General features: G+C 53.1%; 2 protein-coding genes and 1 pseudogene across 3 annotated transcripts in view; 1 reads left to right on the top strand and 2 right to left on the bottom strand.

The window, feature by feature from the left end:
* The first annotated feature begins 1092 nt into the window (after positions 1 to 1092).
* Ccl25 (C-C motif chemokine ligand 25) lies at positions 1093 to 7124 on the top strand. 2 transcript variants are annotated; one of them, XM_087201819.1, is made up of 8 exons: positions 1093 to 1196; positions 1375 to 1482; positions 3776 to 3893; positions 3993 to 4123; positions 4435 to 4531; positions 4733 to 4859; positions 5067 to 5109; positions 6704 to 7124. In XM_087201819.1, the coding sequence occupies exons 2-8, from the start codon at positions 1410 to 1412 to the stop codon at positions 6709 to 6711; spliced, it is 597 nt and encodes a 198-aa protein (XP_087057945.1). In that variant the 5' UTR covers positions 1093 to 1196; positions 1375 to 1409; the 3' UTR covers positions 6712 to 7124. The 2 variants fall into 2 exon arrangements, with proteins under 2 accessions (XP_087057945.1, XP_004865450.2); XM_004865393.3 differs by lacking the exon at positions 4733 to 4859 and having other exon boundaries at positions 6704 to 7122.
* A 779-nt stretch (positions 7125 to 7903) lies between these two features.
* The window catches only part of Fbn3 (fibrillin 3), an 82179-nt gene continuing 64027 nt past the window's right edge, over positions 7904 to 26055 (bottom strand). The window contains exons 41-57 of the mRNA XM_087201774.1: positions 25307 to 25435; positions 24705 to 24830; positions 24033 to 24185; positions 23873 to 23938; positions 23625 to 23750; positions 22934 to 23056; positions 21923 to 22057; positions 21694 to 21819; positions 20516 to 20722; positions 19858 to 19983; positions 18494 to 18616; positions 18236 to 18355; positions 14758 to 14886; positions 14550 to 14669; positions 12711 to 12945; positions 11379 to 11529; positions 7904 to 8749 (exon numbers count right to left, since the gene is read on the bottom strand). Coding sequence (XP_087057900.1) covers positions 8423 to 8749; positions 11379 to 11529; positions 12711 to 12945; positions 14550 to 14669; positions 14758 to 14886; positions 18236 to 18355; positions 18494 to 18616; positions 19858 to 19983; positions 20516 to 20722; positions 21694 to 21819; positions 21923 to 22057; positions 22934 to 23056; positions 23625 to 23750; positions 23873 to 23938; positions 24033 to 24185; positions 24705 to 24830; positions 25307 to 25435 — 2522 coding nt within the window. The 3' untranslated portion in view covers positions 7904 to 8422. The remainder of the gene's footprint in view (positions 8750 to 11378; positions 11530 to 12710; positions 12946 to 14549; positions 14670 to 14757; positions 14887 to 18235; positions 18356 to 18493; positions 18617 to 19857; positions 19984 to 20515; positions 20723 to 21693; positions 21820 to 21922; positions 22058 to 22933; positions 23057 to 23624; positions 23751 to 23872; positions 23939 to 24032; positions 24186 to 24704; positions 24831 to 25306; positions 25436 to 26055) is intronic.
* Positions 15833 to 16380, bottom strand: LOC147821129 (dual specificity mitogen-activated protein kinase kinase 5 pseudogene; annotated as a pseudogene).

The following is a 26055-nucleotide window of genomic DNA, read 5'->3' as shown; positions in this document are numbered from 1 at the left end:
TTCCATCCCCAACACTGCAAAGAAGAAAAGAAAAGGAAAAAAGCTCAAAGTAATCAGTGGCACATGCCTGTAATCCAATACTCGGAGCCCGAGGCGGGAGGATCGTGAGTTCGAGGCCAGCCTGGGCAACATTGTGAGACCCTGTCTCAAAGGAAAAAAGAGCCGGGCCAGGGATTTAGCTCAGCGGTTTCGATGCCTGGTGCGCAAACACAAGGACCTGAGTTAGATCCCCGGTACCAAAAAAAAAAAAAAAAAGAAAGAAAAAGAAAAAAAGAGCCAACGGTTGGGGAGGTCTCTGCAGCGCCCCTTCCCTCCTTCACCCACACTTCCTCCCCAGTCCTCTCTCCCCTGTTCCCAGTAGGTAGGTCACCCTGAGCCGGGGAAAGAAGAAATAAATACCTTGTAGATGAATTTCGCTTTGCTTCTCCTGAACATGATTAACTGGGGCTTCTGGCTTCGCTTTCAAAACCTGAGTCTTTTTTCTTTATGGTTGTGGTTGTTAATAACGGTGTTACTGGGATCATTTTTAATATAATACAAGAGAAAAATCCATATGCCATACACTCCGCCCATTACACGTGTACCATTAGTTTATAAGTACTGGGGCGCCCTCCCTGCACCGGATTTTAGCAGAGAGGATAGATATCCGCCTCTCCCTCTCCCCTCCTCCACCCATGGCCGCCCTGCATTTGCTTTCTGTGTCTATGGATTCTCCTGTTCTCAAAGGCAAGGCATTTCTGTCCCGGGATAAATCACTCTAGATGCAGAAGAGCACTATGAAGTCAGGGACCTAGGGGCACAGGTGGCTTAGGAGTGGGCGGTGAGGGAAAGGCTTCCTCTTGGGCTTTCTTGTCCGCAGGAAGCCTGTGCCAGCCTAGGTGTGGGAAGGGGAGGGAGCCAGATAAGGTAGAGGCCCTGCAGGGAGACAGAGAAGTGCTGGCCAAGAGGCTTGGGATGGCAGGGTGGGGCACGGGGAGCCGGCCTCCAGGAGGGGATCAGGGCTCGCTCTGTCTACACACTGGGAGAGGTCTAGAGTCTCGGGTGTGGAGGGAAGAGGGAGGAGGCAGGGTGGGTCGTGGCAGGGTGGGGCCACCGTCTATAAAGGGTGCAGCTCAGCCCCTGCACCCCACAGGCTGCAGGCTCTAACGGGCTGTACACTCCGGCAGGCCCCAGCTCCCTCAATCCTGTGGTCATCGGTGAGTCCTCCTGGACCATGCTGGGCCCAGCAGCAGGTCCCCTCCGTCTTTGGGACCCTAAGTGGTGTCACCCACCTCTCTTACCAAGGGCCTGGGGCCCTGGCTGGAGATGCAGGTGTCCCCAAGGAGGGTGTGCAGCTGTCCTCTGTGGTCCCCATCACTCCCCCCCAACCCCCAGGTGGCTCTGCTATCCCTTGAGGTCCAGCCTGTGCCATGAACCCGTGGCTCCTCACCTGCCTGGTGGCTTCCTTCGTGGGAGCCTGGGTCCCTGCTGTCCACACCCAAGGTACTGTCTTCCGTCATACCTACACCCCGAACCTGATCTCCCGACCCCCTCTCCGTCGGTCCTATTTGTCCCTCCCCTCTTCTGGGAGTCCCTGGCACAGCCGGAATTCCTAGTGTTTGGTCAGCTCCCATGGAGGGAGACAGAGGGTTCCCAGCTCCTTTATCTGGCCCCCCTCCCCCTGCTGTGGTGCCTTCTTTGTGGCCCAGAGCCTTGGGCAGCAGAGGGTGGCCTCCAGCTGTGGCAAAGCCACTTAAATTGCAGTGTCCCCCTATGCAGAGCCAGGGATGGGGTTGGAGATCCGAGCCCCAGAGACCTTCAGAAGTGGAATCCACCCCAGGCCCTATCCCCAAGTCCTTGTGCAACCTGGCTGAGAGTTGCAACTTGCCTTTACGGGCCTCAGTTTCCCCATCTGGAAAGTGGGGACCTGAGACTCACTGAGCGGAGACTGAGGATCCAGTGAACTGGTGGCTGCAAAAGACTCTCTGTCCAGTGCTCAGTGCTGATGACAAGAACCATTGTCATATTAGTGAGAAAGCTTTTCTATCTGCCTCCCCACCCCCACTCCAGAGCAGGATTTGGGCTGCCAAAGGCCAGTTCTAGGCATGCAGCCCACAAAGGGGAAAGCTGTTCGCTCAAATAACCAGCCAACAGCTTCAGGTTCAGCTGGATCCAGGGGCTTAATGGGTAACTCTCAGGAGGCCGGACAGGGGTGCTGCATCCCTGTGGGCCCTGATGAGAGGCCTCTGGGCCTCACAGACAGCCTTGCAGGGGCCCTGGCCAAGTTGAGGTCCCACCCTCCTGCCCTGCCTGTCCCACCTGCCCTTTCTTGGGTCCCTGCTCCCAGCAGAGCTTAGCCTTTGCCCAGGAGGGAGTCTGAGCTCCATTGTCCTGCTATCAGAGCCCAGCCCAGCCCCTGCCCTTTGATCCAGAGGGGAATGTGGCCCACGGCCTGGGAGCTACACTGGAGGATCCCTTGAGCACAGGTCCTACCTGCCACCTCCTCCTCAGGGCCAAGGTCCAGGATGCAAGGCGGGTGAGCTTCCCCTTGCTCTGCAGCCTGGCCTCCCCAGAAATGGAAGCAAGCTCCACTGGAGGATGGCGGAGGAATCTACCTGGGCTTCCACCACACCTGCTCCTTCAGTGCTGCCTCTGCTCATTCCTTTCACCTGATCCTCTTCCTCCCCTTTTTCTGCCATTGCCACCTCCTCCTTGGGCAACCCCAGTGCCCAGTGCCAGTGTGTCCTCCCCACGACTCCCCCTTGCATAGATCAGCTTCCCCCTATCTCTCCAGCAGGCCAGGAGGTTCCCCAAGACAGCATTCGCTCCAATTCTTCTCTGTGTTGTTTATATGTCCAGCAGCCATAGGAGTTCTTTAAACGCTTCTGTTAGAGCCAGCTGTGTTCGTACACGCCTGTCATCCCAGCACTTAGGAGGCTGAGGCAAGAGGATTGCTGTGAGTTCAAGGTCAGCCTGGTTTACATAGCAAGACCCTGTCTCAAATATTTAAAAATGCTATTGCTAGACACGTAGATAAAGCTACATAGAATTCCCAGGTCACTTGAACGGTGACTGTGGTGGGAACAGAGAGGAGGGAGATCTGAGTTAGACCCATGTAGGAACAGGGGAGCCTGGAGCGGGGCCTGGAACTTAGGGGCAAGGAACCAACCTGTTCCTTTTCAGGAAAGGGGGATCATCGGACTGGGGACAGGTGGCCCAGGGGTCCTCCTCTGGGTGCTGACCTGCCCTCCCTTGCCATCTGCCCCAGAGCAGGAATAGAAGGCATCTTGGGCTGTCCTTTGGAATGCTCACGCCCTTCCTGGCCAGAGCCTGTGGACCCCCTCTAGGTCCTGCCAGTTGTCCCCCTCGAGGAGTAAGAGTGAGCCAGGCCAAGTGGTCATCCAGCCTGCCCGCCTTCCTTCCTTTTGAGTTGTTTTTTTTTGGTACTGGGGATCGAACTTGGGACCTTGCACTTTCGAGGCAGGTGGCAGAACCACTGAGCTAAATCTCCGGCGTTTTTTTTTTTTTTTCCCCCTTCCTTTTTGATTTTGAGACAGGGTCTTTCCAGGTAGCCCAGGTTGGCCTTGACCTTATAGCAATCTTCCTACCTCCTAAGGGCTGGGATGACAGGCCTGTGCCACCATGCCTGGCTCAGGCCAAGTGTTGTGGGCCTCCGCTGGGGCCTAGAAGTGTTGTGGCATGTGCTGCACGTTCCCGCCAATGCCTGAGTCTGTGGCTGCCCCTGCCGAGCGCGCGCACACACAGCTCTGAGTGCGTGGGTGGCGTGTGTTTGCAGGTGTGGTGGAGGACTGCTGCCTGGCCTACCACCCCCACCTCAGGTTGCCTGTGCTCCTGCGCACCAGGAATTTCTGGTGGCAGGAGGTGAGCGGAAGTTGCAATCTGCCAGCTGTGATGTAAGTAGGTAGGGTCCTAGGGGGTGGGAGTGGGGTGCACACGGGTCTGCTCCCTACCTTGGCATGCTGATTTGCGCACCCCACCTCTGCTCTCCGTAGATTCTATTTCCCCCAGCTAGGCAGGACAGTGTGTGGGAACCCTCAGGACAGGGTGGTGAGGAAGGCCATGAAGATCTTGAGTGCTCGGAGGCAGTCCCGCCCCAGAGTCAGCAACAACATCGCTCTCCAAGGTAGGTGAGACCCAGTACTCCCTGAGTGCAGGCCCTCTCCTTTCTCAGTCCCTGTGGAGAAAATCGGGGCTGCCCATGCTCCTACCCCGGAGAGCCTGTTGCTGGTGAGTAGGGAGAGAACAAGAGAGCAAGCAGCTGGGCCATGATCTCCAGCTCTTCTAATCAGGACACTTTTAACTGCTGCAGAGGGAAAGTTCAAACAAAGCTGAAGCTCATCATGCACATAATGAGCCCATAGCTTCAGGCTTGGCTGGACCCAGGGGCTCAAAGACGGTGGAATTCTAATGATTTCTATTTCCATCCCCTGATAGGCTTGCTGGCTAGGGCCAATAAGGTGAATTCTGGAACACCTAAGATGCCATTGAACAAGTCGAAGCATCACATGGGCAACGGCAAGAAGAATGCTGGGTAAGGACTCCTGGTCACGTGACCTTCATCCATCCATTATCTTTGCTTAGGTTTGAGGGCTCCTCTGAGTCCAGACTGGGACAAGACGGTCACCTCCAAGACCAAGGAGAGCTGGGTGCTTGTCGGCCCTACCTGATCACGTAGGAGGCTCCTACTAGGGGTCACCCACGGCTCCAACCCAGCCCAGGGTGTTTTGATCAGTTCCACAGTGAAACACCAAGCAGGTGAGCCAAGAGCTGCTTGGAACCAATGGATGGAGAGTATTTTCCTTAGTTCCCACTCAACACGGAGCCACTCCACAGCAGGCGCTAGCAGGGAGTCCCACGAGGTCAGTCAAGTCAGTTCTCACAGGCTGGGGTGTGTGTAGCGGAAATGCATACTGGGCATGCGCGAAACAATGACCGGGCGGTAGCACCAGTTCCCATACGTTAAGGGCTCAGTCCCGTAAGTCTGCTTCCGCATCAAGATGCAACCAGTCTGGGCCTCAGTTTCCCCATGTAAAATGGAGATGATAAGAGCACTGTTTATTCCACAGGGCACAGTGACAGACGAAGGGATCTGCGATCAAACGGTGTCTGGTATGTAGCAGCCATTTGCATTGATAATCAGGACTCTTGCTGTCAACTCCGGGGTTCTGTTACCAGCTACGGCAGCTTCAGGACTCAGGGAAACACTTCCTTACACCTGCTGGTTTATTATGAAGGATATTACAAAGGCAAGGAGGGTGCAGCAAGGCGAAAAAGATACTCCATAAGGCTAAAAAAAAAAAAAGAAAGAAAAGTGAAGGGCCAGGGATTTAGCTCAGTGACACCGCACCTGCCTGGCAAGCATAAGGTCCTGAGTTCGATCCCTGGTACAAAAAAAAAAGTGAATGTTCAATTTCTTTTTTCAGTACTATGGATTGAATCCTGAGCCTTTGCGCTGAGCTACATCCCCAGCCCTTTGCTTGTTTGTTTGTTTATTATGAAAGAGTCTTTCTAAGTCCCTAAGTTACCCAGGCTGGATTTGAACTTGTGATCCTCCTGCCTCGGCATCCCAGAGTGCTATGATTACAGGCATACATCTCCATACTCAGCTTCTATTTATGTATTTATTTAGAGACCGGGTCTCTCTATGTAGTCCAACCTGGTGTTGAACTCACTGTGTAGCCCAGGCTGGCCTCAGATTCGAAGTGATCCTCCTGCCTCAGCCTCCCAAGTGCTGGAATTACAGGTGTGGACCACCATGCTTGGCCAAAGTTTTAAAAAAAGTTTATCACAGTAAAAGACACATTTCCACTAATCCTCTTCAAAATATTCCCCCTCAGTTTGAACACACTTATCCCACGGTTCTTGCCACTTTCTGAAGCAGTTCTGGAAGTCCCATGGATGAGGTCATGCTGCAATGTTTTTACAAACCCATCTTTCCGTTGGATATTACTCGGCAGCAGCATTTACTGTATTTTTGATCACACCTCACAAAGACATTCATGAAAGGGGATTTCCAGAGCTGCTTCAGAAATTACCAAGAATGACGGGATAAGTGTGTGTGAAGGGAAGGGGAGGATTTGGAGTATTCTGAGGGGATTTCATGGCAATATGTCTTTAACTGTAATAAGTATTTTAAAATTTAAACACACACTGTACATTTTGATCAGTTCTGCGCATAGGGCAAGGTCAAGGGGATGAATGAATAACTAGATGAAAGAGATACACAGGGCAAAGTCTGCAAGGGTCTCCAGCTCCTGCCCTGTGGAGTTGGGGTGCCCCACTCTCCTGTCACACGGATGGGTTCACCAACCTGGAAACTCTGCACTTCATAGTTGAGGGATGTTTTATGGAGGCCTTATCACCTAGGCACAATGGAGTATTAACTCCACCTCCAGCGCCTTTCCCCTTCCCAGGGTGGAACAGAATGCTTCAAGCTTCTAATCCCAGTTTACATCTAGCAGTTGCCTCTTCAGAACAAAAGGCAGTGCTAGTGACCCGGAAATTCCAAGGAATTAAGGGCTCTGTGTTAGGAGGAACAGAGGCCAAAGCCCAAATGTTAGAACAAAAGATGCTTCTTTTGGCTCAGGTTGCAAGGGATTTAGGAGCTGCATGCCAGGGACTGTGTGTGTGTGTGTGTGTGTGTGTGTGTGTGTGCGTGTGTGTGTGAGAGCAGCCACCAGCTCCGCTGATCCCTCTCCTGCAGGACCCTGAGCCCTGCATCTCCAGGATCCTCTGATGGCACCCGGGGGCTGCATCTTCTCCAAGACCTGCAGTGCTGGCTGCCACCCCTGCCCTGAGTCCTTCAGGCTGCGCTGTCCTAGTCCCTGGGCCTGTATGGTTTTCTCCTCTCTGTCCCTACCTCTTCCCGCCCTCGGGCAGCTGGAAAGAGGAAGTTGACCTTATTTAAGGTCATAGGACAAGCATCAATCGGAGACCATGCCCTCACCTTAGGTCCATTGCTTACCTGTGACTTCTTACCTTACCTGGCCACCTGCCCAGGTCCTTGGACACCTTTGGTTGGTCCAAAGACATCTCCTAGGCTGTACTTTAAAAAAAAAAAAATCTATGACAACTTTTAAATAAACTGTCTAGGAGGATGTCACTCCCACACCTGTCCTGTTTTATTAAGAGTGCCATGGGATCCACCCTCACCCCAAGATCTGTGCCCCCAGCCCTCAGAAGAGTCAGCTTCTGAGCCCAAGTCTGCATAGGGCTCTAACAGAAAAGTTAGTGTTCAGGATCCGGCAGGGACAGAGCCCTGAGACCAGTGGAGGCCTTGGCTCCAGGACACCAGGAGTGTTCTGGGGGAAAATCAAACAAACCCTCTCTGGAGGATGCCGGCTGGTTTTCGGTCGGGGGCCAGGGTGAGGGCTCAGAAAAAAACTCCAGCCCACCCACACCACTGGGGTGATCCAGACTGGCTCCCATAATTCTCTAAGCCTCAGTTTCCATCCTGCTGTAAAATGGAGGTGACAGGTACCTGCCTGGGAAGAGTCTGCTGGGGACCAAATGTACTAGCGCCTTCACATGCATAGCACGCAGTACACACTGGTGCTGGCAGGCAACAAGGGTGCTGGCGCAGCTGCCTGGCTTTTCCCTTTAACCTTGGCCAAGCCACTCGACCACTGAGAGCCTCAGTTTCCCAATCTGTAAAATGGGGATATAAAAACACATCTGTTTCATGAGGCTGTAGTGATGGCCAAAGAGGTCAACAATCGTAAGGTACTCGAAGCAGTGTCTGGTACATAGCATGGGGACCACAAGCTGTCTCAGCAGCTCGCCGCCTGGCTCCAGGTAAGTGCTGGCTGCACAAGTGTGACACTGGCAGAACTGACTGGTCCCCTGAGGCTGCAGAGCCCCGAGGGCAGTATCTTATTTAAGCACTTGCCAAAAGACGAGCAGATTTAACCCAAAATAATTTTATTGCTGTCTCCACTTCGGATAGAAAAGCATCCCCAGAACCCTAGCCCAGGCCCCAGGGGAATGAACAGGCAGTGGTGAGTCACTGACTGGGTGGGGCTGGGGCTCCCTTTTCTGCCCTGAGGGACCAGCCCCATACCCATCCCAGCCACCCGGCCAATGTCCGACCAGCCCTTGCTGGGGGCGGGAGCCACAGTGCAGTACAGACGTGTAAGCCTGAGATTGAGCAGAAGCTGTGACCACAAGGACCTCACTGGCCCTGGGGTGGAGGAGGCACAAGGCAGCATCTAGGTGTCTCCAGGACAGACGGAGTGTTGCGGTCCCTTGGACTGTTGCAGAGGGTCTGGGCACAGGCTGGGCTCATCTGAGGTCATAGTGTAGCATGCCACTCTTACTGAGTTTCGGGCTTTGACTTGGGCAGCCACTGCTGCTAAGGAACAGTCCCACTAGTTCCAGAATCCGCCGGTATGGGAGTGCTGGGACCCATCGAGGTCCCTCCCAACTAGAGGAGCTGCAATTGCACCTTCAGCCGCAAGGCCCGGCCCTTGGGTCCCTGCCAGACACCCTGGGTCCCTGCCACGCTCACCACCTCCACCTGGTATGTTCCAGGCCCCGGCCTGCGCCACCCCAGCTGCAGGAAGCTGAGGCCACTCCGGTGCTGCATGCAGAAGAAACTTTGCCTGTTGCCATGGGAAATGATGTAGCGGACTTGGCCTTGCAGGCCCTGCAGAGCTGGCCGCAGCTCCAGGATGTGCTCGGCCTGGCTTAGGCGTGAGAGGTTCAGGCCCAAGGTCAGGGGCACTTCGGCGTCGAGGGCGGCCATGCTCACCTGAGGAGAAAGACCAGGTGGGTGATGAGAGGCTGGGTGAATGGGGATGCAGTTCATAGGGTGTCCTGGGACTGTGGCCAGAGATTTCTACTTCCCTAATGCAGAGGAAAAGGTTTTTTATTTTTGTTTTTTTGAGACAGGATCTTGCTTAGTTCAAGCCAGCCTTGGACTCACTGTGTAGCCCAGTGGCCTTGAACTTTTGGTGATCCTCCTGCCTCAGCCTCCCGAGTGGTTTATAAGGGATTGTCACCACACCAGGCAGGGGGAAAGGGTCTTTTGTGCACTCTGCCCTTGGCTTCTGCATAGCCCTCTACCCACAAGGCCAAGGTTGGCACAGGCTGAGGATGTCAGGGCATAAGGCTGCAGCTGGTTCCAGGGGGAAAGCAAAGAATTGCTGGTAGGAGTCACCCTCCTTAAACAAAACAAAACAAAACCCCAAACAAACAAACCAACAAGCCAGGACCTTTGCACTGAGCTATACGCCTAGTCCTTTTCTATTTTTTATTTTGAGACAGGGTCTCAATAAGTCACTGAATTGCCCAGGCTATGCTTGAACTTTTGATCCCCCTGCCTCAGCCCACCAGAGTGTTGAGATTACCAGCATGCACCACCATGTCTGACTTGGGCAGCCACATTTATTGATTGATTTTTTTGAGGGGGGTCTTTCTATGTAGCACTAGCTGGCCTGGAACCTGCAGTGATCCTCCTGCCTCTGCCTCCTAAATGCTGGGATTATTGGTGTGTGCTACCATGCCTTGCTTGGGTGGCCATTTTTATACAGTTTCCAGACCCCTGGTCTCAGCCGAGGGGCCTTGGTGAGGCCCCTGCCAGCCTAAGCTAAAGGAATCAAGGGTTGCCTTAGACACCTAGCTATTGGTCACTCCGATGCCATTGGTCAGCACAGCCCTGAGGTCACTCAGAGGCAGTCCTGGTGGCTGATGTTACAACCAAGGGACTTTTTGCATGAACCAGCCCCCAAAGGGTGCCAGAGCTGGCAGGGACAAAGAAGACGCCCAGCTGGGCCGGAGAGAAAGGAGCAGGGCCAGGAGACAGAAGAGCTGCGCTGGCTTCCGCTGGACTTCCTGCATCTGGCACTCTTAGAAAGCCCCTGTGTGGGGGTGACAAACCCTCCTTTATCTGCACTTCTCTGAAGTGCAGTCCTGGTGCTGGCAGCCAGATAGTGCCCTCAATAAGCCAGCAAGCCTCAGTGGCAGGCTGCTCTGGGTGGGTAGACCAAGCCAAGCACACAGAAGGTTATCTGTGTTTTCTCCTTTGCCTGGCCCGTGTTTTGTGGGTTTTGCCTCATTTGCATACCCACTGCCTCATTTGTATGCCTACCAAGCGCCCTGCAGCTGCTTTAAAGTGAAAGCTCTTCGTGTTTCCCAGCCCCTGGTTGGGATCGCTGGCCTTTCCTGAGGCTTGGCGGGGACATTTGCATTTACTGACACCTGCTGGCGGAGAGTGGGTATTGCAGGCAAATACACCGCGTGGGTCTCTTCTGTCAGCCATGATAATCAAGCCACTGTCCTCGTTAGTACCCAGGGCAGGTCATGCCATGGTAACCCCAATGGAGGGTTCTACCCTTCTGATGCTCATGGTAAATAACAGGAACTATAGGATGAATGACATAGTGCCATTTTTTTCTCAGCAAGAGGAGGAAAAAGCAACTAGAGAAAAGAGGGTTAAGCAATGCACTTGGCATTTGACTAAATATTGAAAGCCCCTCCGACCCATCATGCCTATTTCACTCTGGCTTTATTTATTCCCCTATGATATTTATCATGGATCATATTTATATGTGCTATAAAACATGGTACACAGCCAGGTGCAATGGTGCATGCCTGTAATGCCAGCACTCTGGGAGGCTGAGGCAGGAGGATCACAAGTTCCAGCCCAGCCTGAGCAATTTTCCAAAACCCTGTTTCAAAAAAAAAAAAAAAAAAAAAAAGGAGAAGAAAAGAGCTGAGGATGTAGCCCTGGGTTCAATCCTCAGAACCAAAATCAAACTAAGCCATGTTTTACTTATTTACTTATTTATTTATTTTTTGTCTCTTCCCATCCGAATATCCACCCAGAAGCAGGGACCTTTTTTTTCTTGTATATTACTGCATGACAGCCTGGCCAGGTTCTGTATGAAAATGCTGAATCATCTGCTGGAGTGATGCGAAGTGCTAAGAGTCCCCAAGGGAAACCCCAGGACCACAGAAGGACAGGGAGCCCCATGTACCATGAAGGAGGAGCAAGCTGGGGTACAGAGTCTAGTGCTCTCCCCCAGGAGCACTAAGCATATCCCCAGTCTTTTTCTATTAGATTTTATTTTTATTTATTTATTTATTTTTTGGGGTACGGGGGATCGAACTCAGGTCCTTGCGCTCGCAAGGCAGGCGGTGGAACCACTGAGCTAAATCCCCTGCCCTTCTATTACATTTTATTTTGAGACTGGGTCTTGCTCAATTGCCCAGGCTGGTCTTGAACTTGAGATCCTCCTGCCTCAGCCTCCTGAGTAGCTAGGATTGCAGGTGTGTTCCACCACACCTGGCTGAGTCTAGTGCTCCTTCAGGGTCACAGCCTCCTTCCCACCTGCAGGGAGTCCCCCGGCTGCCCCTGCCCCACGTAGCCCTTGTGATACCTGGTGGCCCCCATGGGCGCTGCGCCGGTGCCGGTCCTGAGGGGTGAGGCCATTGATCTTGCATTCATAGCAGGCTTCTGGAAAGAGCTGCTCCTCCTCATTTGGGGCCTCCTGCTGTCCAGAGCTGAAGGCCAGGGCAGAGACACAGTGCCTGGGCCAGGATGGTGAGGTAGGCAGGTTTCAGAGGCAGCCGGCAGGACTTCTCCACACAACCCCTACCACCCCTCCATTGTGAGCCAGCTGGGCTGGGAGCAGGAGCTGTCAGGTAAATGTGCCTCTGTGTGTGCTGGCATGGCTCTGTGTGCCTACATGAATGCATGCAGAAGAGCTGCGTGTGTGTGCGTTGGTCCCTGGCTCACCTGGGCATACGTGTAAACAAGGGAATGAGATAGTGTGCATTTTCTGGGAGAAAGGAATGTACCCAAGTGTGCCCAGGGTGTGTGCAGGTGGGGGCCTGTGTGCACACGGGGAGGGTAACATTCAAGCATACGTGTGCCATGTATGAATCTACACTCAGCCCTCCATGTGCATGGCCTCCGCATCCTCCTATTCAACCACCCAGGACTGAAAATGTTACAGGGTTGGGGGCAGCTTAGTGGTAGTGCTTGCCTAGCACTGCAAAGCCCCTAGCATCTCAACAAAAGTGCACTGTCCAACTCAGATGTGGTGGTGCACAACTGTAATCCCAGCACTTTGGAAGGCTGAGGAAGGAAAATTGCAAGTCCTAGCTCAGCCTGGGCAATTTAGTAATTTAGCAAAACCCTGTCTCAGAATTTTAAACAAACAAAACAAATAAAGGGTAGAGATGTAGCTCAGTGTGAAAACCTTGGGCTCAATCTCAATATTGGGACAAAAAACTCACATTGTTGCTGATGTGTACGTACGGTTATGCTTACACTGTGTCTGTCCTGAACATGCACAGGCTTTTTTCTTGTTATTATTTCCTAAACAATACATGCTAACAACTATTCACACTGCATGTACATTACATTAAGCATTATAAGTCATCTAAAAATGATTTAAATTATCCAAGAGGGCTGAGATTGCAGCTCAGTGATAGAATGGTAGAGTGAGAAGGTGTACACAGGTCATATGGAAATATTACAACTTTTGTGTGTGTGTGACTAGAGATGGATCCCACCATCCTTGCACTAAGCTACATCCCCAGTTCCACCTTTATAAAAATTATTTGTTGAGATAGGGTCTCACTAAGTTCCCCCAGCTGGGCCCGAACCTGCAATCCTCCTGCCTCAGCCCCCCATGAACACGTGTACACATCAGGCAGGGAGTCTGTGCCCGTTCCATCCCTTCCCACCCACTCAGACCTCTCACCCTTGCCCGGCCCGGAAGTAGCCTCTGGGGCAGCCGCACAGGAAGCCACCCGCAGTGTTGGCACAGCCATAGCTACAGGGGCTGCCCTGCCCAGCACACTCATCCACATCCTGGCAGCCCCCGCGGGCCTGGTCAAAGTCAAAGCCAGAGGGGCAGACGCAGCGGAAGCTACCGAGGGTGTTGTGGCAGGAGGCGCTGCCACAGGCCGTGGGTGACACAGCACACTCGTTCTCATCTGTGGGTGGGGAGGAGGAGAGAGATGGTGGTGGAAGATTCCACACCTCCAGAGCCCTCCACCTGAAGGCTCGCCCTTCAGAGCCCAAGTCCTAGGTCACGGCCTGCAGGAGCTCACTGGGAACCCCAACTACACCTGTCCCCCTCCATGCCTTATCACACTCCTTACCCACCAAGGCCCTGGCCCGAAGCCCAGGAGTCTTCTTCATGGTACTTCTCCTAAATCCTGAGTTGTGGGACACTCGGGCACAAACTGTCTCACCCACACCCCTATAACATTGGGGCTGGGCCATTCTCTGCGGTGGGGTTGACCTTGTACTTGGGGTGTTCAGCAGCATCTCTGGCTTCTGCCCACCCTATAACCCCCAGTTGTGGAGTTTTGACTATGAAAATTGCCTCCAAGGGACTCTTTTTCCCCTTCAGTGCTAGGGATGGAACTCAGGGCCTTGAGCATGCTTGGCAAGCACTCACCATTGAGCTACAGCTCCAGTCCTTTTTATTTATTTATTTATTTATTTTTATTTATTTATTTATTTATATTTTGAGACAGGGCCCCACTAAATTACCCAGGCTGGAACTTACAAACCTCCTGCCTCAGCCTCTTAAGAAGCTAAGATTACAGGCATGCAACACCATGCTAGGCTTTGAAATGTCCCTTGGGAGGCAAAATGGTCCTTAATGGAAAATTCAATGAGTGTTCTAAGGAGGGGTCTCCTCTGCTGGGATGGGCATCTGTTTTTCTGCACCCTTAGGGCCTGGTACAAAGCAAATCCTTGCAGAAGAGTTGGGGAAGGAAGAGAGTAAAGAAGCAGAGGAAATGAAAGAATCACCAGCAGGGGCCGGCTATTTAGCTCAGTGGTTCTGCCGCCTGCCTTGCAAGCACAAGGACCCGAGTTTGATGCCTGGTACCAAAAAAAAAAAAAAAAAAAAAAAAAAGAATCACCAGCAAAGGCCAGGGATCTGTGTTATCCCTTAGAGCACTGGGGACAAAGGCCTGAGCATAGGGTAGCATGGGAAGACAAAATATAAAACAAAATGAAACTTAGTTGAAGAACCACCATAAATGACAGGAGGTGCAATATACAGTCATGTCATTACTGTCCATTGCTGTACCCATAGCAGACATCACTAATCAAGCCCAGTATTCATTCCCCTGCTAATCATTACTCAATTGCTGCACTCTTTCCACTCTACCCATGGCAGACATCACTAATCAATCGCTGCATCCTCTCCAGCCACCCATAGCAAACATCATCAATCAACCACAGCATTCTTTCTTCTGTTGCTATGACAGACATCACTAATCAATCACTGCACTTTCCATTCCACCCATGGCAGACATCACTATAATCAGTCACTGTCCTCTTTCCCAGTAATCATAGGCAGGGTCTCTGAATTTTTCTTAGCTCCCGGCCACCACTCTCCAAGAAATGGACTTAAACACTATGTCATGTTTGCTTAGCTGCCCCCTGGCTGCCCAGTGGGAGACATCCCAGGCTGGCCCATCTGAGTTTTAAATAATTCTGCTGGTCACAACATCTGGCAGGGAAGTGGTTCCTGATTGTTCGCTCTTCCCAAGTTTTCCTCCCCACCTGGGCCACTCACCCACACACTGCGCCCACTGGGAGTGCTGGGTGAAGCCCTGGGGGCAGCTGCAGCGGTAACCCCCCACCTCATTCTGACAGCCATGACGGCAGCGATGGGGTCCGTCACACTCATCCACATCTGAGACATAGAGAATAAAGGAGGGGGGCTCAGCTGGTGGCTTTCAGGACCGCCGCCCAGCCTGGCACCCCACCCGTGCTGGCTCTACCTTTGCAGCCGCGGCCTGAGCTGTCCAGAGTGAAGCCTTGGTAGCACTCACAGCGGAAGCTGCCTGGGACATTGAGGCAGCGTCCATGGGCACCACACGGGCCAGGCTGGGCCAAGCACTCATCCTGGTCTGCAGAGAATAGAGAATGGGCGGGGTTTCCTGGCGTTAGGGAATGTCTATGGGGTGGCACCATGCCGTGTGGCTTCGGGCAAGTCACTCCCCCTCTCTGTGCCTATTTCCCCTCCTCTGTGAAATGAGAGCTGTAACAGTTCCTTTCTTACAGAATTGCTGCCAGTATTTGTGATGGTACAGATAAAGGGCATTGCTTGAATCTCATCTTCTCCATCTTTTTATTTTTTATTATTTTAAAATTTTGAAACAGGGTCTTGCTGAGTTGCTAAATTGCCCAGCCTGGGCTCAAATTTGAAATCCCCCTGCCTCAGCCTCCCAGAAGGCTGGGATTGTAAGTGTGTGCCACCATGCCTGGCTAATCTCCATCTTTTTTTTTTTTTTTTATGATTATACTATTTATTTGTGCTGAACTAAAAGCCAGAGATAAAAGAACAACACCCCAAACTGAAGCCAGGCAGAAATGAAGCCCAGCGATGGACGACGAGAGGTCATGCATCTTGGTACGTTCACACTCTCTCCTCTTAGGACTGAGACAGGGACCAGGTGAGTGCTGCACACCTGAACTCTGGAGGCCAATGGGAGAGGATCACTTGAGCCCAGGAGTTCAAAGTCAAAGTAGGCAACACAGTGAGACCCCATTTCAAAACAAAACCAAACCAGAATTATACAGGCCAATGAATAAAGGGAATGTCTTCTTATGAGAACTCTACTGCACAAATAAAGTACTAAAATTGTCATGATACTGCTATTTACCTTTCATAAGCAACCACTGTCCAAAACATATTACTCTTACAACACTCACATTGAACACTGGAAATGGCAGCTAAATGAACTCTTAGTGTAAACTGCTGGTATCATTTTAAAGACCTTGTTCTAAGCACATGTGGGAGAATGATTCCCTTGGACATCATGGTGCTCACGAAAGAAGTTTCAGCCATGCTTCTTAGTTGTAGACTGTGCCTCCATTGCCATGACCAAGGGTGTCTTGATATTGTATGTCTTGTTCATTCATCTGGCCATTGGCTAATATTTTTTCAGTTCGGCAGAGGACTTACTTAAGCTATCGCTTGGAAGTGAATGCAAGACTGCTGGGCTGGTGTGTTGAGAGGGTCCAGCCCGGGTATTCACCTTCAGGCCATGTATGTTCCATTCCCCAGGAGGCTTGCAGGCTCTTGGAAATATCTGCAGAGGCTCTATTAACTGTCCACTTACTTGCTGTTCCATTACTGTGGAATAATAATATGACAGCATTGCCTTCATTTCTTCATCACTTCTCACAGTAATTCTATCACCATCTTCATCTTCATATGCAAATGCTGTAGTTGTGGCTTCAGGCAAAACTGGGTCCATCACATCCAGCACATCTCTGAAGAGTTACTGAGGCCTGGAGTGCACTGTCCAGTCCACCGCACCACTATTTGGAATCATGATGTGAATCACCAGCACCTGGTTCTCCATGGCACAGTAGGGGCCAAAGGCCAGCCACAGCATTACAGGTTAAAGGGGCTCACATCCTGTCCCCTGGGTAGGAGGGCCCGAAGCCGAGTGACCCGGCTGTGGTGGTGGTAGGCATCTCATCTCCATCTTGAAGCTGTACAATATGGGTGACTGGCTTTCCCTTTTGGCCTCAGTTTCCTGAGTTACAACATGGAGGTGGTTGATAACTCCTTTGGCACTTTTTGGGTGAGAATTAAATTAACTGCACACAGGGCTCAGGATAGTAGCCAGTAAGGGAGTAAAAGATTATCAAAACCCTTCACAGGCTGGAGATGGGGCTCAGTGGTAGGATGTGTGCTTACCATGTGTGCAGCCCCAAGTCCCCAAGCACCACACACACAAACAAATAAAATAATTCAGGTGTTGTGGTGCACATCTGTCATCCCAGCACTCTAGGAGGATGAGACAGGAGGATCAAAAGTTTGAGCCCAGGGGCTGGGGATTTAGCTCAGTGGTTCTGCCACCGGCATTGCAAGCGCAAGGTCCCAAGTTCAATCCCCAGTACCAAAAAGAAAAAATTTGAGCCCAGCCTGGACAACTTATGACCTAGCAAGACCCTGTCTCAAAATGAAAAGTAAAAGGGGCCAGGGATTTAGCTCAGTGGTTCCGCCGCCTGCCTTGCAGGCATAAGGACCCGAGTTCAATCCCTGGTACCAAAAAAAAAACAAAAAGAAAGTAAAAAGGGCTGGGGATGTAGCTCAGTGTCAGGGCCCTGGGTTCCATCCCTAGTACTACAGGAAATAAATAAAAATTTAAAAATAAATAATAAAATTAATGAAAGTTATAAGCAGCCCAGGGTGTAGCTCAGCAGTAGAGCATATACTTGGCATGCAAAAGCCTTGGGTTCAATTCCTAGCACTGAAAACAAAAAAAACTTCTTTTAAGACAAGATCTCACTATCTTGTTCAGGCTGGCCTTGAACTCACAGTGATCCTCCTGCTTCAGCTTCTCAAGTGCTGAGATGACAGGAATAAGCCACCATCTTGGCTAGCTGATTGCTCTTTGAATACTGCAGGCTTCCCTTTTTCCTAACCTCCTAATTCTACTTTTATTTTGTTTTTACTTTTATATTCTCAACACTTTCTGACATATTTATTAAGTCTGTGTCCAGTCTGATTCTCTGCTAGAAGTTGCATGATGGTAGCAGCCTCTCTGGCCTCTACTCTCCTGGACCCCTGGGATCTGTTTCTGTAAATAGCCAGAGAGTGAACTTTTTTTGCTCTGTTGAAAGACTGGACTCTGTCATCACAATGAAAATGCAGCCACAGATGATAGGTAAAGTGAGCATGGCTGTGTGCCAATAAAATTTTATTAGCAAATGCAAGCAGGGGGCCTGTGAAGGCTGGTGGGCTGTAGTGTGCATCCTCTGGCTGGAAGCACTGCCTGGTACAAAGTAGATGCTCAGAAGACGGTAGATGAGTGAATAAGAGGGAGCTTGAATGGGGTATCCTTGGCTGGGCCCAGCTTGTGGGGGAGATCTGTTTCCCTGGTGCCACAAGATAGTGGCAGATGCCCTTGTGGCTTTGGCCTCTAAACCAACTTCCACTTCAGACAGTGTGAACCCCTAGGACTTCCGGAGCAGTCTAGTGAAGGCCAAAGGGAGAGGCCAGGGCCCAGGCCAGAGGGACTTCGGAGAGTGGGGCTCCCAGAACCCCAGGGCGAAGAAGGAGGAGGAGGTTTTGAGATGCCACCAAGATGCACCCCAGGGAAGCAAGCGATTTGTTCCAATCACCCCTGTGTCTCTGACGTCTGGCACACACCGGGCGGGTGCTTGATACTTCTTTGGCGACCAAGGGCACTAAGGCTGAGGTAATGTGCCACCTGCCATAGGCGGGCCAAAGGCACTTACCGAAGCAGGCCTGGTGACGCTGAGTGAAGCCCGGGGGGCAGCGGCAGGCGAAGGCACCTATGGTGTTGACGCACAGGAACTGGCAATTGTGGTGCTGCCGGGAGGAGCACTCATCCAGGTCTGCCTTACAGAAGCCAGGTGGTCAGGGGGCGTGGCCAGTTTGTCGGGGGGTGGGACCTGGGCGGGGCCAATGGCACAGGGCGGGGCCGGGGTAGGTCTGGGCGTGGTCCAGGGAGACGTGGAGAGAGAGGACGTTACCTTTGCAGGTCCTGCCGTCTTCCTCCAGTAGGTAACCCCGGGGGCAGGTGCACAGGAAGCTGCCTTCCGTGTTTTTGCAGAGGAAAGAACACGGCTTGGGGTTTTGGTCGCACTCGTCCACATCTGGGGGTGGGGGGTGGCGAGTGTAGGGAGGTCAGACACTGAGGGGGGCTGCTCAGGGGGTCCCCTTCCCAGACTGACCACCCCAAATCTGTGCAGTAGACAGAATTGGCACTTTTTCTGTGAAAAGCAAAGTACTAAACAGAGTCTGCTCTCTGTACCCACAACAGTAGACTGGAAATATTCTTCAACAAAAAGGTCTGTTGAACATGCAGGCTTTTTTCTTATCATTACTCCCTTAATGGGACTGTGTGCATAGCATTTATGTTAGTTACATGTTAAAAGTCATCTAGAGATGATTTATTTATTTGGCAACACTAGGGATTTAATGTAGGGACTTTGCATTGAGCTACATCCCCGGCCCTTTTAAAATTTTTAATTTTGAGACAGGGTCTTGCTAAGTCACCAAGTTGCCCAAACTGGGCTCAAACTTGCAATCCACCTGCCTCAGCCTCTCAAAGTGTGGTTACCAACACGAGCCACCATGTCTAGTTTGGAAATAATTTAAAGAATACAGGAGGGCCTGGGGTGTGGCTCAGTGGGAGAGCACTTGTCTAGCATGTGCAAGGTCCTGGGTTCCATGCCCAGCACCACGGAATAAGCAAATAAAAAATAAACAAAAACAAGCAAATAAAAATGTGTATAGAGCCGGGTGTGGTAGCTCGCACCTGTAATCCCAGCATTTGGAGGCTGAGGCAGGAGAATCACCCCAAGTTCAAGGTCAGCATAAAAAAAAAAAAAGGCCAGGGATGTAGCTCAGTGGCACTGTGCCTGCCTGGCTAAGTGCAAGGTTCTGAGTTCGATTCCTGGTACAGAGGGAAAAAAAAGAAAATGAAAAAAATGTGTATAAATCATATGTAAATAGAAAGGACACAAGCAGCCCTGGATTTTGGTATCCAAGTAGGATACCAACAGCCTTAATATGAACAGAGTAGCCACTAGGGATAAACAAATAGGCATGGCTGTGTGCCGATAAAACTTTATTTACAAAACCAAACAGCTAGACTTGTTCCACAGGCTGGAGGTGCTGCCCTGTGTGACTTAGAGGAGAAACTGCTGGAGAATCACAGAAGGAAATCAAAGCAGGACTACAGTCCAAACAGAAGGGAGAAGCCAAGGAAGCTGTGCTTCTGGCCTTGTGTTCTGTTTCCCTTGGAGGTGGGCACACTTTGTAAATGGAAAGCAAGTGTTGTGAACTCGGCAGTCCCCTCCCGGAAGGGGAGGCAGCAGCCGGAGAGGCTCACCCAGGCAGGTAGTGGCAGTGGCATCCGGCGCATACCCGGCCTGGCAGTGGCAACGGAAGGAGCCCATGCTGTTGATGCACTCTCCGTGGGCGCACAGATGAGCAAGCACATGGCACTCGTCCACATCTGGGGACAAGCAGGGCGGGGTGGGGGCCGGGTGGCCACCTGGGGTCCAGGCGTGTCCCCGAGCCTTCCTTCTGCCCACCAGCCTGTTCCCATGGGCAGCCCAGGCTCCTCCCCCTGCACACCCACCCATATGGACCCTGCCCCGGATGTGTTGTCCCTGAGCTAGCAGGAGACGCTGGTGGTGCATGCGCCTTCCACTGAGCACAAGCGCATGCACACTGAGACACATGCCCATTAACAAGCTTGCACACATGACACACACCAGCTCACATGCTCATTAATGAGCTTGCACATGCAGAGAACACACACACACACACACACACATACTCGCTCACATATCTGCTCACTTGGCCACTCAGGTTCACACACACCCAGAGCACACGTGCTGTTCACACCTCTGTTGTCACAAAGGCACACACACACACACACACACACACACAGACACATACACACAGAATATGGCTCACACATTCAAGCACCTCCCAGAGCACAGGACACAGAAATGGAGTGTGGTGACCTCCAGGACACCCACCTCGTCCTTCGGCAGTATAGCCCAAGCCATGGGGACACAGTGTCTTGTAGGCAGAGGTGCCGGGCAGAGGGCAGAGCTCGCAGCTGGGCCCCCAGCCACGGCCACCCCCACAGCAGCACACGGCCCTGGGCACAGCCTCAGCACTGCTCCAGCGGCCCGGGCACATGGCCTGCAGCACCTCGGAGAAGCAGCGTCCCTTCCGGGCATCTGTAGGGAGCCAGTGGAGACATGAATAGGAGAAGCTCGGGGTCCAGGACCCCCTCGTGCATATGCACAGGGCAAAACCTTCAACATCCTTATCTGGACACCATGAAACACCCTCAGTGGCCCGGGACGGAAGCAACAGACCCACCCAACCCTCAGTGATAGCCTGAGCTGGACTGCAGAGGCAGGACAGCTTCTTGGGGACAAAGAGACCCATCCTTTGGTCACCGAGAGATTGGATGGCCGAGGGGCGGCAGGGAATCCAGGGAACATTGGGGTGGGGGGCGCCTGGGACAGAACGGCAGGAAAATGACACCCAGAGACAGATGGGAAAGGGGGGCATGAGCAGACTGGACGCTGGTGTGGGAAGACGTGTCACTCTGGGAAGCTCGCTTGGGAACCTGCTGCTGAGCTGAGCATGGGGACAAAGAGCATGAGCTCCCTTTGGGGCAAACTACACTGTGGGGGCCAAGGACAGGGGCATCCAGGAGGCCTCTTGGGATATGCACATCTGGCCTGGAGCTGTGGGGTGGATGCTGCCTCAGGAAAACGTGTGAGGACTGGAACGGATAAAGGGGCTGGACAGACATGGTCACACAGCTCACACACCGGGTTTGGCTCCCAGGAAGTTGGAAATTGGAGAGCTCATTCCTGGGTGCTGCTTCTGGCTTTGGAGGAATCGTGGGGGACAGGTCGGGGAGGGGGAGGCGGAAGGTCTTCTGGGATGTTTGAGTGAAAGGATAAAAGCAACTGGGGATTTAGCTCAGTAGTGCAAGGTCCTGAATTCAATCCCCAGTATGGAGTGAAAAAAAAAAAAAGGACAAAAGTAAGAGTGGTGTGTGTGTGCATGTGTGTGTGCAGTAGACATGCACTGGACTGCCTCAGTTGCCACCTGCCACCCTGTCCCTGCTTCCTGGAGCTCCTGGGGACTGCAAGGGACAGGCATCACCTCCCTCCTGCCTGGCCACACTCACCGTGGCACTCAGTGAGGGTTGAGCTGGGCTGGAAGCCCTCGTGACAGTCACACTGGAAGCTGCCCACGGTGTTGATGCATTGGCCATGGGTGCAGATGGTGGGGTGGGCTCGGCATTCGTCCTCATCTAAGGTGGGAAGGAAGAAGCAGGCCAGGGAGCAGCCAGGGCCCTGAGCCAGCCCCCCTGGCCTTGAATGTCCTCCCTCAGGGGGTTTCTGTGCACCCCGTACCTATACAGCCCTCCCTGGAGCTGGGCTGGGGCCGCATGCCCGGGGGGCAGATGCACATGAAGGTGCCGATGAGGTTCTTGCACAGCATGCCGAGGGCGTGGCAGTCTTGTGACCCCTCTGCACACTCATCCACATCTTTGGACGACCAGGGACAGGGCTCAGTAAAATCCAGGTGCTCCACGGTGCAGCCCCAGTGGAGCCTGTCCTGGCCAGAAGGGAGCCCCCAGGCCATGGCCAGCCCCAGAGGGTTCAGAACCGCACCCCCAAACCCCCCTCCCTTGCCTAAGCGGGGTCTGAGAGTCTGCCGGGTAGGCTGCCACCATACCCCAGAACTGGGACTCAGAAGCAGCCCTCAGGGCCACATCCCAGCCTCATGGTCTCTTGCCCTTGACACAGTGCACTTGGGACAAGGAAGCCTCTGTGGCTTTGGTGGGAGGGGTTTCTGTGTGTACTGCAGGGAGCCAGTGCCTCCTCCCTTACTGTAACAATAAAGAGTGTCACAGAGGTGACCACTGTCCCCTCTGCCCTTCCCCACTCAGGACAGGGGCAGCCTCTGCTGTCCTGTTAGGCTCTGGACCAAGGGAGATGTCATGGATCCATTTTATTTTATTTTATTTAGGGCAGGGCAGGATCTCACTATGTAGTTGAGGCTGGTGTTAATTCACTAGGTTGCCCAAGTTGACCTTGAACTAGCAGAGATCCACCTGTCTCAGCCTCCTGAGTGCTGGGATGACAGGCGTGCACCGGCATCCTATTCTTTGGAGTATGACAATGACACTGCCCAACAGAGCACCTTCTGCAAGCTCACTTGGCTCAGCACCATGGGCTCCCTCGAACCCTGGGGGCTTCAGCTCTCATTTCTCTGTTTTATAGGCAGGAAGTGGAGGAGCTGAACCCACACTTCAGTCTGTTGGGACTCTGGGGCCCAGGATGAACCTACATGCAGGAGGGATCGTGGATGGAGAGTGAGGAGCCCCGGGCCCTGCCCAGCGCCTGCTGTGTGGAGCCCACCTTGGCACGTGGCCGCATCCTCACGCAGGGCGTAGCCAGCCGGGCAGGAACACATGTAGGAGCCCTCGGTGTTGTGGCAGCGGAAGGCGCAGAGCAGCGGGTTCAGCAAGCACTCGTCCATGTCTGTGGGAGCCGGCAGAGGTGTCTCCTGGGTGGGGTCCGCCCCTGGGATCCCCACTTCCACCCCCAGGCCGGGCCCCTGGTGTCCGTGTCACACAGCCCCGCGTCCTGGGCAGCCAGCCTTGTACCCCCCCAGCTGGCCGTGGGGCCGGGCTCAAAGCCCTCGGCGCAGGCACACTCGAAGCCCCGGATGACACTGTTGCACGTGCCTTCCCCACAGGGCTGCCCCCCAGAGCACTCGTCTGTGTCTGCGTGGGAAGAAGGGCTGGTCAGGCCCATAGAGGCCCTGCCCTCGGTACTGTCCCCTCTGCCTCCCCAGGGACACCACGGGTGGGAGAGACAAAGTTGGCACCTCAGGCTGAATGAATGAACGAGGGAACAAGTGAAAAGCGAGCAAAGTGAATGGATAAGCAAGGGGCTGCTGGGGAAAATGAATGAGAGAGTTAATGCCTGCTGCCTGAGTGAGAGGTGTGACCAAGTGAATGAACAAATGACTAAGGGGCCGCCGGGGAGCGAACGGGTGGCTGAAGTGAGTGAGGGAGGACGGGGAGGGTCTGCGGGCCTCACTCACCCACACAGCCGATGCCCGTGGGGCCCAGGCTGTAGCCAGAGGGACACTCGCAGCGGAAGGAGCCATCGGTGTTGACACACAGACCATCGCTGCAGAGGCCTGGGTTCTCCGCGCACTCGTTCACGTCTGCAGCAGCAGGGTTGCAGGCAGTGTGGTCATTGCAGGCCCAGGGCACCCACGGGTCTCGAGGGCACTGGATTCCAGGGATCCGGACAGAGCTGAACAGGTGCAGCGGGCTCGGGGCTCACCTTCTCTGGAATCCCCTGGGCCTGGGACCGCCCCGTGGCCAAAGGGACAGAGCTCCTGAAAAGCAGCTGGACAGGAAGGGGGAGGGGAGTCAGACTCAGGACCCCGGCACAGGGCGAGGATGCGGAGGGAGGACGGGCGCAGGACAGGGCAGCCACTCACCACCGGCCTCCTGAGGACACAGCTCGCAGGGGTCGCCCCAGGCCTCCCCCGGCCTCTTGCTGCAGCAGCACCGGGTCTTGGTGGTGTTGAAAGCTTTAGGCACCAAGCACTTTCCAGCCTCAAAGCGAGTGAAGCAGAAACTCTGCCGTGTGTCTATGGGTGGGGGTGTCAAGGGCCAGCAGGAGCAAGCTCTTACCCAGCTGCCCTTCTTCACCCGAGTCCAGGTGAAGGGGCGGTGCTGATTCTACCAGCACCCAATCAGAACACCCCACCTCCCTGGCTGTGGTGATTGGCTCAGGGATGTACATGTGACTCCTGTTGAGCCAATGATGTTCAGCCCTGGGACTCTGGCTGGGTAGAAGGGAATCCTCAACAGCAACATTCCAACCTATTCATTCCTGGAGAGGCAAAGCCACTGATTCTGGAGAGCTGGAGGACCCTGGGCTTCAGATCCCAAAATCCCAGACCTTGGCTCTACTCAGAATCCTAACAGCCTGAGAAGTCCTGGGACTAGCAGAACTGCAGTGTACAGAGGCACTGGTGTCTTGTCAGGCTCCTATAATGTTGTATGAAAACCACAGCCTTCCTTTCCTGGGTGATTGGACACTCTTCCCACTCCACCTCCCACCACCCTTTTCCTGAACCACCCTCTGCACCCTGTGCCCGGCTCACCAAAGCAACGGTGCCCATGGTCAGAGGGGGCAAAGCCAGGCGGGCAGAGGCACTGGAAGCTCCCGGGACTGTTGGTACATGTCCCAAAGAGGCAGAGGTTGGGATCCTCCAAGCATTCGTTGATGTCTGGAGGGGCCGGGACATGAGCGGGGAGGGGTCCAAGTGGGACCTCCAGCAGGGTGAGGAGGGCCAGATGGAGTAGGGATCCAGGGCAGAGAATCTGAAGCCTCAGTATGACCCACGGCACTGGTGGGTAGTGTGTATGTGGGAGAGTCTGCCAGAAAGTGTCTCCAGTGTAGGGGTCACAGTCAGGAAAAGTTCATCATTAGAGCCTGAAATTAGCAATCCTCCTGCCTCAGCCTCCCACAGTGCTGGGATTGCAGGTGTGGACCACCACACCTAGCAGGAAACTTGTATTTTCAAGGCAGCCTCACCCTAAACCATGTACTCTGTGAAAACAGGAGGTGCTAGTGTTTTTCTTTTTATACCTTAAAATAAATGCATGGATATTAAATGGAGCCACGCTCACTGAGAAGTACAAACTTCCGGGCAGTGTGGAGCAGAGGCTGCTGAGACAGCTCCAGCCCTGTGGTGACACTCACCCACACAGTTCTTCCCATCAGCTGTGACCGCAAAGCCTTCCTGGCAGAGGCAGTGGAAGGAGCCGGCTCTGTTGAGGCACTGTCCTGATCGGCACACCTGCCCTGCCATGGTGCGACACTCGTCAATGTCTGCAGAGAAGGCATGGGCAGGAAGGGTCAGCCAGAGAGCCTGCAGGAACCGAGCCTCTCCTGCATTTCCACCTTCAGCTATGCTGAGCTGATGATACTGACTTCTATTTATTGAGCACTGATGTACACATTTCTATATATTAACCTTCCTGCCATCCTATGAGGTGGATACTGGTGCTTTCTGATATGACCACACAACACTGTGCATTTGCCTCTGAATGCTCTTGTCTTAGTGACTTCCCTGTCCTTGGACACAATATCTGACACCCACAGCTTAAAGGAGGAGAGTTCTGTTTGGGCCCATGGCTTCAGTCCATGGTTGGCTGGCTCCCAGCAGAAACAAGATGGTGGAAGGGCCTGGGGAGAAAAGGCGCTCAGCTCATGGCTTCTGTGACCAACTCCAACCACTCCCACCTCCACAGAGCACATTCAGGTACTAAACTCATTAGTGGGTGAATCCACTGACGAGTCTCTAACCCCATGAGCCAACCACCTTTCAAACACATGAGAATTTGAGGGACATTTTAGTCTAAAACATAAGAATTCTCTTAGCTGTGCCCCACTCATTTTGATATGTTATGATTTCATTTGCATTTAATTCTACATATTTTTCTAATTTC

This window comes from Heterocephalus glaber, unplaced genomic scaffold, assembly GCF_053883595.1.
Source record: "Heterocephalus glaber isolate CG9 unplaced genomic scaffold, H.glaber_assembly_v1.0 deba00001761, whole genome shotgun sequence".
In the NCBI taxonomy this organism is placed as follows: Eukaryota; Metazoa; Chordata; class Mammalia; order Rodentia; family Bathyergidae; genus Heterocephalus; species Heterocephalus glaber.
The sequence above is the reverse complement of the archived record's forward strand: the minus strand, read 5'-3'. Positions and strand labels throughout refer to the sequence as shown.

Excerpts from the sequence above, each read along its gene's own strand:
- Ccl25 (XM_087201819.1), top strand. The coding sequence starts at position 1,410 with ATGAACCCGTGGCTCCTCACCTGCCTGGTGGCTTCCTTCGTGGGAGCC. Across the intron at positions 1,483-3,775 it reads CCCTGCTGTCCACACCCAAG|GTGTGGTGGAGGACTGCTGC; the intron begins GTACTGTCTTCC and ends GTGTGTTTGCAG. Across the intron at positions 3,894-3,992 it reads TGCAATCTGCCAGCTGTGAT|ATTCTATTTCCCCCAGCTAG; the intron begins GTAAGTAGGTAG and ends TGCTCTCCGTAG.